The sequence below is a fragment of the Chiloscyllium punctatum genome, chromosome 4, assembly GCF_047496795.1.
Source record: "Chiloscyllium punctatum isolate Juve2018m chromosome 4, sChiPun1.3, whole genome shotgun sequence".
NCBI lineage: Eukaryota > Metazoa > Chordata > Chondrichthyes > Orectolobiformes > Hemiscylliidae > Chiloscyllium > Chiloscyllium punctatum.
The window spans coordinates 57,123,552-57,135,737 of NC_092742.1; the positions used below are offsets into that span (position 1 = coordinate 57,123,552).

Consider the following 12,186-nt stretch of genomic DNA (forward strand, 5'->3'; position numbering starts at 1 on the left):
CACTATAAAGTGCTTTGAGATATTAGTATTGGCACACATCAGATCCAGCCTCCTAGATTGCCTCGATCCATTGCAATTTGCCTACCATCATAATAGATCCACGGCAGACATCGTCTCCCTGGCCTTACACTCATCCCTGGAACATCCTGGTAACAAGAACACCTACATTAGATTTCTATTTAGTGTCTATAGCTCCACCTTCAACACCATAATTCCAACCAAATTCATCTCCAAACTCCAAGATCTTGGACTCTGCAATTTGATTCTTGACTTCCTGACCCAGAGACCCAGTAAGGGTAGGCACAACACCTCCCGCAATAATCCTCAACACTGCTGCCCTGGAAGGCTGCTACTCAGCGTCTGATTACACTCGTTATACACTCATGACTGTGTGGCCAAATTCTGCTCTAACTCCATTTACAAGTTTGCTGATGACACCATTATAGTGGGTCAGATCTGAAACAACTTGACAGTACAGGAAAGAAAGAGAGCTTAGCAGGATGGTGTAACAACCACAATCGCTCTGTCAATGTTAGCAAAATAAAGGAGTTCAACAAACAGACGACATGCCCCTATCTGTATCAATGCTGCTGAGATGAAGTTGCCTGAGAGCGTGAAGTTTCCAGGAGTAAATATCACCAACAATGTGTCCAGGTCCACTCACGTTGACGCTACTACTAAGAAAGCACACCAATGCCTCTAATTCTTCAGTAGTCCAATGAAATTCTACATGTCCACAATTTTATTACTAATTTCATATGTGCCTCCTATCCAGATCACAGCTTGGTATGGCAATTGCTCTGGCCAAGACCACAAGAAATTGCAGAGAGCTACGAATGCAATCCAGTCCATCACGAAAACAAGCCTTCCATCCATTGGCTCTGTCTATACTCCCACTGCCTTGGGAAAGCAGTCAACACAATCAAACACCCCCCCCCCCCCCCGCCTCCACCCAGGTTATACTTCCTTCCACCCTCTTCTGTCAAGCAGAAGATACAAATGTTCGAAAGCACATGCCAACATATTCAAGAACAGCTTCTTCCCTGCTGTTATCAGATTCTTGAATAGACCACTCATATATTAAAGTTCTTTTCACTTCCTCTGTAGCTGTAACACTATATTCTGCATTCTGTTCTATTATCTTGATGTACTTATGGTATGATTTGCCTGGATAATATGCAAAACAAAGCTTTTTACTGCATCTTGGTACGTGACAATAATCAAATCCAATCCACCGCATTTTGGGAAGATAATTCCAAAGTCTCTCAACAGTCAGAGAAAAACAAAACAAACCTCACTTGTTTTAAATGGGTGACTCCTTGTTTTATAAATATGACCCCTAGCTCTAGATTCTCCCATAAGAGGGAACATTCTTTCAACATCCACCCTGAAAAATCCTCTCAAGATCTTCTAAGTTTCAAATAAGTGACTTCTGACTCTTCTAAACTACACAGAATACAAGCCCGGCCAATCTAGCCTTTCCTCAAAAGACAATCCAATCATTCGGGGTATTGGTCGAGTAAACCTTCTCTGAACTGCTTCCAACTGAACAATGTCAACATTTTCAATTATGTACTGTCAATTGTAAATACGAATTTGTACATGATCACTGAAATGACAGGAAAAAAACACAACCCCCATCATGTCATCTGAGATACATCTTGCTTGCATTGTGAGGAAAGCTATTTTTATACAGAACACTGACAAAAGAAAAGCTGTTTTAACTTTCATCTTGTACTCAAGAATATCAAATTCCAAAGAGAATAATTCGCCTTGCATGAGAAAATAATACTGATTGGTTGGCAAGTGGATTCTGACGTTGTGGCATTGCCATGCAGAACGTATCAAGGAGCAGTTATTCCACAGGATTTTGTTTAAATTAAAAAAAGAAAGGCAAGCTGACTCTCATTGGTCAAGGCATTGCCACAGGTAATGCACCAGGAAACTGTTTGCACCATGTTTTTATTTAATTTAAAACATGCAATGCTTAAACATGGTTTATTTCTGTCTACAGAGGACAGAGAGTCTTGTGTATGAATATCTGTAGCTCCCAGTAAATATAAATCAGCCACATTACAAGCCCAAATAATAATCTTAACATTGTGGGTTGGGCCATGTGGGTAAAGTTAATAGGATTAGGATGAAAGGAAAATTAGGTGAGTCTCACAGGCAAGCTGAATTCCGAGACAGCATGAGGGGAGATGAAAAAGATACAGAAACGTGATTTTCAAACTAGAAATAGTAGCACTAACATTCAAGATTTTCACACCCTCATTATGGATAAACATGAAACGTTAGAGAAAAGATCTGTCTGGTGACTCTCTATTTAATAAGTGCTTGTTCTCATTAAGCGATATGTTACCTTTGGGAATGTAGAAAATGTTTTACCTTGGAACAAAATTCTCAAATCAGAATGCTAAGGCCAATTCCACAAATGCATAAACCAAGAATTTTACTATGTTGCATGTTTACTAGCATTGGATATATTTTACAAAGAATTGATTGAAGAAATACAGAGCTTTTTCTGCATTTTATCTCATTCTAACTATTCAAAATAAATTTCAATATACAGTCATTTGTAGTTAGATAGTGTTTAATATGGTAATTATAATAACAAAATACTGCATAAAGAATAGTGCTACAAGTGCACAAGTTTTTTTAAAAAATCATTTAGATTACACTTGGAGAACTACCTTCTTCTAATCAGTTATTCTTTACTTGCGAATAATTTTGCTTCCATATACCTATGAAAATAAAACACTGTAAATCAGATTGCAATTTGCATTAGTACTAAAATTAATAAAGAACCTACTGGTGTAAATATTGGTATAAGACAGACATAACCAAATCTGAAAACATGAAAACTGGATTAATTTAGCCTCACATAGCTGATTATTGAATAAATAATTGATTATTGAATAAATAATTGATTATTGAAAATTATATTATTTGACAATATTATGCCATACTTCGGAGCTATTAATGGCAACTACCATGTCAGCAAAAATAAGAAGTGCAGTCTGGCATAGCAGAAGGCTTGGTTTTAAACTTGAATTTACACTTAGAAATAAACAACATAACTTTAGCCACCTTTGAAAATTAGATTGCTGATACAATTTGAATTAAAACAATTTTGGTAAACAATAGTGAAGTAAAAAGGTTATTACCATTATTGAATTGCATCAGGATACTAATTTTGCACTCAAAGTGCATATGAGTAATTATACTAAGATAGTGATTTAAAAAAAGAACTATAAAGTACCATAAAGGCAACATTGTATTACTAAGCTTACATTTCAATTGTGTTATATTGGTAATAATACTTTTCTCCCATGTGCAGAAAAAGAATTTTTTGTTGCAGTTGTGACCGGATTTGAAGTTATTCTTCACACCAGTTCAATAGCCTACCTAACAGCAATGCTGAAAATGGAGTTCTACTAAGCCCTCAATGTTATTTCATTGCTAATGCACTCTGCAAGTATCTTCAGTCTACAAAGGTTAAGCTCTTTTTCCAAAGTACCGAAATCTAAATCACGTGGTTTGATCAAAATTGAAAAAAAAACTGGCAATACTTCAGATCCAATTCACAATTGCTTCTCCAGTGGTTACTGAAAATAGTCACTGAAAACAATGTTCAGCAGAAATTTGAATGTTTAAATACAACTCTTCATGTCCTCAAGAATAGGAAACTATGTAATTTGGAAGAGATTAACACTTCTCTTGGGCAAATATGACAACTATGAAAGTAATGTCTACCTTGTGCCAGAGATAACCCAGCTAATTTGTCTTGATGTTCCTTTTCATTGTAGCACCAACTAATTGAAATGATAAAGATCTATCAACACCTAAATAATATGACAATGTCCTAGAATAATCCCCACACACTGACTTTTAGTTGGAGTACTGCTTCTTATTGCTTATGGTATTAGCGAGTCGCCTGAAGATGTGAGAGTTGAATTTGATTACAACAGAGTCAGAGCATGGAAACAGACCCTTCGGTCCAACCTGTCCATGGCAACCAGATATCCCAACCCAATCTAGTCCCACCTGCCAGCACATGGCCCATATCCCTCCAAACCCTTCCTATTCATATACCCATCCAAATGCCTTTTAAATGTTGCAATTATACCAGCCTCCACCATTTCCTCTGGAAGCTCATTCCATACACGTACCACCCTCTGTGTGAAGAAGTTGCCCCTTAGGTCTCTTTTATATCTTTCCCCTCTCACCCTAAACCTATGCCCTTTAGGTCTGGACTCCATGACCCCAGAGAAAAGACTATATCTATTTATCCTATCCACGCACCTCATGATTTTATAAACCTCTATAAGGTCACCCCTCAGCCTCCGACGCTCCAGGGAAAAAAGCCCCAGCCTGTTCAGCCTCTCCCTATAGCTCAAATCCTCCAACCCTGTTGAATGCTTGTTGTAACAATACAACTGGTTCTCTCATGGCCTTCGAAGAGGGAGATCTACCGCGGCTGTTTGGTCTGAACAACATTTGCTTATATAGTTGACTCTGATGGTCCTAAGGGAATTAGGGTTGGGCAATTAATCCAGCTTTGTAAATCATAAATTAGGGTTAATATGATTGATGTAAAACAATAATTTGTTCAGGCTTTATGGGGTAACACAATACATTATGGACATTGATGAACAAATATGATCTTCTCTATTAAAATTCATGAGGCCCCAAATGCAATTGCAAGCTAAAGAAAGAGCCCACAGATTTTATTTCATCAGATTTTAATAAAATGAAATATTCACATTCCACAAATTACATCAATAACATCTTCTAGTTAAAATGATAACAGTTTAAATGCACAAGAACATCATTCTGCAATCAGTTCTAACAGGAAATGAAATGATTTGCAAAGGCAGGACATGAGCATTTAGAACATCAACTGTGCACTGAGTGTCTATCTTATGCTGTAATTTGCTGCAAGTATCATTTCATTCATATGGTGATAGAATGCAATGGTATTTATTTTAATCAGGCCACATCATGCTGAACCAAATCACAAGTTTATCAAATAACGATTTTGTATATAAATCACGAATAACTATTGATTCTTTTTTCCAACAGTCTTTATCAAGTCAGTAAGCCATTTAGCAGTCATAACAAAACAAAACATTGGATCTAATGAGAAATCCAATATCAAATAAAGAAAGATGATTAATCACAGTTACGGGTATCTTTAGATTCAAGAATATAAGATATAGGAGTAGAATTAAGCTATTCACCACTTGATCATGGCTGATATGTTTCTCAACCCCATTTCTCTGCCTTCTCCCTATAACCCTTGATCCCCTGACCAATCAAGAACCTACTTAGCTCTGTCTTAAAGACACTCAATGGCTTGGTCTCCAGAATTGTCTGTGGCAATGAGTTCCACAGATTCACCATTCTCTGGTTGAAGAAGTTTCTCCACATCTCAGACCTAAAGGGTCATACCTTCACTCTGAGGCTGTGCCCTCAGGTCCTAGTTTCTCCTGCTAGTGGAAACATCTCCATGTCCACTCTATCCAAGCCTCTCAGTATTCTGTAAGTTTCAGAGTTCCCCTCAAACTTCTAACCCCCTTCATGTACAGATCCAGAGTCCTCAACTTCTCCTCACATGAGAAGCCTTTCATCCCGTTTCATTCTTCTGGACCTTCTCTGGATTCCCTCCAATGCCAGCACATCCTTCCTTAGGTATGGTGCCCAAAACTGCCAAATACAGTCTGACAGGAACCTTGTATTGCTGAGGCGATATACTCTGCTCTTGTATTCTAGCCCTCTGGAAATGAATGCTAACATTGCATTTGCCTCTCTGTCAACTCACCTGCATGTTAACCTTAAGAGAATCTTGAAGTCGACTCCCAAGTCTCTTTGGGCTTCAGATTTTCAACGTCTTTCCCTGTTTAGAACAGTCTACACCACTATTCCCCCTACCAAAGTGCATAATCTCAACTTCCCATATCGTATTCCATCTGACACTTTGTTGCTCACTCTCTGAGCCTGTCCAAGTTCTTCTGCAGCCTCCCTGCCTCCTCAACACCACCTGTCACTCCACCTATCTTTGTGTTATCTGCATACTTAGCAACAGTGCCCTCAGTTTCTTTGACCAAATAGTTAATGTACAACATGAATAGCTGTGGTCCCAACCCCTGTGGTACTCCAATAGTCACTGGCTGCAATCCTGAAAAAGACCCCTTTATCCCTACTCTTGTTTTCTGCCAGTCAGCCAATCTTCTATCTATGCCAGTATCTTGCCCCTAACACCATGGTCTTTTATCATATTTAGCAGTTTCCTGTCAAAGGCCTAATGACAATCCCAATATATCATGTTCACTGGCTCTCCTTTGTCTAATTGGTTTGTTAACTCTTCAAAGAACTGTAACAGATTTGTCAGACATGACTTCACCTTGACAAAGCTGTGTTGACATAGCCCTACTTTATTCCAAAATCTCAACTTAAAAATGCACTCTAAAATCTTACCAATGACTGAGATCAGGCTAACTGGCCTATAGTTTCTGGTCTTCTGCCTCCCTCACTTCTTAAACAAGCGTGTTATAGTTTTTCAGTCCTCTGGGACCCTCCCTGACTCCAGGTCATTCCTGAAAGATCAACATCAACACCTCTACAATTTCATAAAGCTGTCTCCTCAAAACTTTTAGATTCGTTTTAGATTCTTTACAGTGTGGAAACAGGCCCTTCGGCCCAACAAGTCCACACCGACCCGCTGAAGCGCAACCCACCCATACCCCTACATTTATCCCTTACCTAACACTATGGACAATCTAGCATGGCCAATTCACCTGACCTGCACATCTTTGGACTGTGGGAGGAAACCGGAGCACCCGGAGGAAACCCATGCAGACACGGGGAAAACGTGCAAACTCCACACAGTCAGTCACCTGAGGCGGGAATTGAACCCGGGTCTCTGGTGCTGTGAGGCAGCAATGCTAACCACTGTGCCACTGTGCCGCCCATACTCTGGGATGTAGTCCACCGGGTCCCAGGAATTTATCCACCTTCAGACCTTTCAGCTTCCCCAGCACCTTCTCCTTAGTGACAGCCACTGCTATGGTATCAGTCACCTCTGGTGCCTGCCTCTCTTGAAGTTCTGGTATGCTGCTGGTGTCTTCCACCGTGAAAACTGGTGCAAAGTAGCTACTTAGTTCCTCCACTATTTCTTTGGTCCCCATTGCTACTTCTCCAGCCTCATTTTCCAGTGCCTCTCATATTTTTTAGGTATCTAAAGAAAACTTCTGCAATCTTCTTTTATATTACTAGCTAGTTTACACTCATATTTCATTTTGTCATTACCCATTATTGCTTTTTAAGTCATCCTCTGCTGGTTTTAAAGGCTTCACACTAATCTTCACCATATTGTATATTTTTATTCTGTCTCTGACTTCCCTCATCAGCCATACTTGCCTTGTCCTCCTCTTAGTATGTTCATCCTTAAGATGGATCTCTGCTGTGGGTCCCAAATTATCCCAGAAACTCCTGCCTTTCCACCAATTTCCCTCTTCCAATCAACTCTGGGCAGCTCTTCTCTTATGTCCCTGTAGTTACTTTTACTCAATTGTAATTCCAGCTTCCCCCTCTCAAGCTACAGAGTGAATTCTATCAATATTGTGGTCACTGCCTCTTTGGGTTACTTCAACTTAAGCTTCCAAATCAAGTCTGGCTCATTAAACATCACCAAATCCAGAACTGGCTGCTCCCTAGTGGGCTGTTGCATAAACTGCTCCAAAAACCTCACTGCATAAACATTTCACGAATTCCTTTTCTTAAGACCCACTAACAACCTGATTCTCCCAGTTCATCTGCATATTGAAGTCCCCTATGATTACTGTAATAGTGCCTTTCTTACATGCATTTTCTGTCTCCTGATTAACTTTCTTCCGCACATCCTGGCTATTACTAGGAGGGCTGTACACAACTCCCATCAGGGTCTTTTTTCCATTGCAGTTCCTGAACTCCACCCGAACTTCACTTTCCAACTATGTGACTTCTTACTAAGAGGGCAACTCCACACCCAACCTCACCCTCCCGCCCCCACCCCCAACCCAACCTGCTGCCCATCTGCCTGTCTTTATGATCGGATGTGTATCAATTGGATATTTCATCCCCAGCCCTGATCCCCTTGCAGCCAAATCTCTCTATGATACCTACAATACGGTTCCTGCCAATTTCAATCTGCACTATAAGCTCATTCACCTTGTTTTATATAATGTATGCATTTAAGAACAACATCCTCAGTCCTATGTTGATTATCCTCTTCCTACACTTGTCCCCTTATCTGCTATGTCTGAAGATAGATTTCTGACCCTTTAAAACTCTCTGTTCCATTACTCATTCTGGAAATTTAAATAACCTCTGCTGAGCACACTTCCCGACCCCACCCTTTAACGTTTTCCATAACTTTCCACATAACTGAACTTACCAGTTGAGAGGATTTGGTTCTGCTTTTTAATTTAGCCCATAGCTGATCACAATCCCTCAGCAGAACCTCTTTCTACTTGTACTATTGATACCTACATGGACATGACTACTGGATCTTTCCCCTCCCATGACAAGTTTCCTCTGCAGTCTAGATGAGTTATTGTGAACCCAGCATGAGGCAGATAATACAGCCTTTGGGCTGATCACAAAAACAGTGTCTAATCCACTAACTATACTATCTCCAATTACAACTACATTTCTCTATTCTCCTCCTCTTGAATGGCTTCCTGTACCACAGTGCTATGGTCAGTTTGTTCATCTTCCTTAAAGCACTTGCACACATCCACACAGGAACAAGAATCTCAAACCTGCTGGACAAGCTCGAGGGCTGAGGCTCATTCAGCATCACCTCCTGGATCCCTCTATGTAGCCTGGCCTGTGGTCACATCCTCTTGTCCCTGACCACAGAATAAATTCGAGGTAGTTAATCTATGGGGTGTGACTGCCTCTTGAAACACAGAGTCCAAGTAACTGTTCCTCATATCTGATATGTCAGTGTTCAAAGTTCAGACTCCAGCTCATCAACTCTGTGCCAGAATTCCTCAAGCAACCAACATTGCTACTGATGTGGTCAGTGTGAACCACAATTGTGTCCCCCAGCTCCCATATCATGCAGTTACAACACATTGCCAGGCCCTGTATCTCTATTTTAATTACTGAGTTCTTCATTTGATTTTTTTTTAAAAATCATACTCGTCTTTTAGTTTGTTGCATGTAAATACTTCCGATATTATCTTTCAATCTGAAAGTAACCTATAATGGATAGTTAAATTAATTGTTATCACTAAACCAATGAACTTACAGTTTACCTGTGACGTCACTATTTTGTGTTGGGCCCTGGTCCTGCGGTTCAATATATCCTCATGGAAAACGTTTCAAACTATGAGCCAGAAAAAAGGAAAAAAATACTTCTTCCCCTGTGCACTGATGTGATCTCTCTTTCCTGACCATGCAAGGCTTACTGATCCCATGCAAAGTTCAACTCCTTCATTTCCATTTTCCCATAATGGAGTTGTTCCCAATCCATCACCTTAACTTCACCAAAAACAGTGAAAACACTTTTTAAATACACATACTGATGCATTGCTTGTAAAATTACATTGACAGAGTACAGCATCTGAGGAAACTGGCAACCAGTACCAATAGCATCACTTCTCATTTACCATGAGCAATTCAATAACAGAATCCCATTCCAATATGATAATTTAGAGAAATGTTTAATATAAACCTTGTTGAAACACAATGAAATATGCAAGTAAAAATGCAAGTGGAGTGAATGTTTGCTCATATTAATCAGGTTAGAAACAGTGTAAATAGTTGATGTTCTCAGAAAAACAGAAATTAGAGACAATATTGTTCATCAACCATGTGCTCACTCACCTCTACTGGCTCCCAGTTACTGGCCTTGGTTTTAAAACTATCATCCTTGTTTTCAAATCTCTCCGTAGTATCATCCCTTTCTATCTTTAATCTCCACTGTTTCCACAATCCATAGAGCACTTTCAACTCCAACCTCTTGGGCACTCTGATTTTAATTGTTTCATCACTGGTGGTCTTACCTTCGGCTGCTTAGGCACTAGAAATAGCTTCATAAACTTTTCTCTCAACCTCTTTCTTCCTTTAAGACGCGCATTAATAAAAAGTACGCTTCAGCCAAGCTTCTAATCTGCTGCACAAACTGCACTTTATGTTTGCTTTATACTTTATGTCTGAAGTGCCTGGGTTTATATAATTGTAAGAAAGGTACTACACAAATATAAAGTTGCTATTATTATCCTTCTCTTTTATAAAGTGCGTTGTTGTTCTTAGTATCATTAATTATCAGTCTGTATCCAAATGCAGCAAGATCTGGACAATGTTGGGGTACTTAGTGGCTTGGGCGACTTAGTGGCAAGTAACATTTGTGCCACACAAGTACCAGACAATAAACATCCAACAAGACACAATCCATTCAACACAATACAATCTCTAAACCCCTCAAAATCAACATCTTCGCAGTCATCATTGATAAGACACTTAAGTGGACCAGCCACATAAATTCTATCTACAATCACTGGTCAGTGACTGGGCATCCTGCAATGGTTGGATTTAAACCTATGTTCCTGGAGGATTAGTTTGGTGTCTGGATTAAAATTAGTATCACTAACACTCTGCCAACTTGTTTCACATTTTAATAGCATTTATATCTGGATTGCTATTGTGAGACAATTAGACCAAATGCTTTTTTTCTTTTCACAATACATGTACTGTTCTAATTAAATCACGAAAAGGTCCGAACACCATTGAATCTAATGTGACTTTAACCATATCAAGTTCTTTGCAAAGATTATAATCATAATTAGATGAAGTTTTATTTTTGTTACACCAAATTAGCAAGTCCTACCTAATGTTTGTCCAATTATGAATTATATATGGAATTTAATACTGTTTAAAGAAAATTGTTCCAGGGATCATTTATATAAAAATAAAATCATGAGATTTACTGAAAGTTTTGGTAAATGGTAAGTAATGATAAATGGATTCCACTTATCATTGTGATTGCATAAAGTATCTTGGGTGTGTATGTATAACTCGTACCAATAGCATCAAACTCAATATTATCCATATCTCTAAGAACTATTTTTTTTAAATAAAGAGCAGCATGATGTCCATCTGTTAACAAGATACAACTTTACAATGCGAAGAATCATGGGTATTCAGTTCTTCCACATGAATGACTGGCCTGATACTGGTATGGCCAAGCTTTGAAATCATAGTACACATGGTGAGCTGTTAGGGAGCAGTTACAAGCTTAACAGTGAGACAGAGGCAAACATATTGCACATTCATCCTGCAATATGTGTTGGATGAAAGGCTACTTAAGAAAACATGCCTAATAAAAGCAAAATACTCAAGACATGTGGCAGTATTTGTGCAGAGAGAAGCAAGAGTTAACATAACATGACTTTGGAACTCTTCTTCAGAAAACATGCCTGCCAATATTGCAATGAACACCATTCATTCGTCACTCTTAAAATGCTGAGGGTTTTCAATGATTAATTTCAATCCGAATAAATGATTGGCAACATGTTCATGGAGTCTTTATCTGTGGCTTCTTTCATGAATTTTATACCAATATAGATAAAACAAAATGAGACTGTTAGGCATTGCTTAAAATTGCTACATACTCATTACCAACTTGACAAAGACTGTTTAAGGAACCCTTATTGCTTAGTAGCATTGTCTCCAAAAGCATTAACAGTTGGCTATAGCAATATTGTCACATAACATCTGGTCATTCCAATTTGTCAGGATGAATTTCTAGTGAAATCAAAGTGAGGTTGCTCCTATGAGGTAAATTTCTATCAAACAAGACTTTATGTCACAAATAACATTTGCAACCTCAATAACTTCTCATTAAAAGAAAAATCACTTGCATCAGAAACAACATGTAGCAAAAAGCAGTGACATCCTGTGTCCCCTGACTCCAGTGCAGCTTCAGACATTTGTATTGCATCAAAACATTATTCGTACTTAAAACTCATCTTCTGAGCTGTCAGCTAACAGCATCACCCGGTCCTGCATGCTTGTGAAATCTTTAGGCTGAAATTTTAAACAAAGACATTAGTAGTATTGTACAGTAATTACCATATGCATATAATAAACATACATTTTAATAAGGACATGTAATTAAGACAACACTGTCATGAC

At 38.8% G+C, this 12,186-nt stretch overlaps 1 protein-coding gene across 5 annotated transcripts in view; it reads right to left on the reverse strand.

Moving 5' to 3' along the window:
* Positions 1-4,728: 4,728 nt before the first annotated feature.
* The window catches only part of LOC140476347 (uncharacterized), a 110,620-nt gene continuing 103,162 nt past the window's right edge, over positions 4,729-12,186 (reverse strand). For all 5 annotated transcript variants that reach the window (XM_072568810.1, XM_072568809.1, XM_072568806.1 and 2 more), the window contains one exon: positions 4,729-12,078. In XM_072568810.1, the coding sequence (XP_072424911.1) occupies positions 12,010-12,078 (69 nt within the window). In that variant the 3' untranslated portion in view covers positions 4,729-12,009. The remainder of the gene's footprint in view (positions 12,079-12,186) is intronic.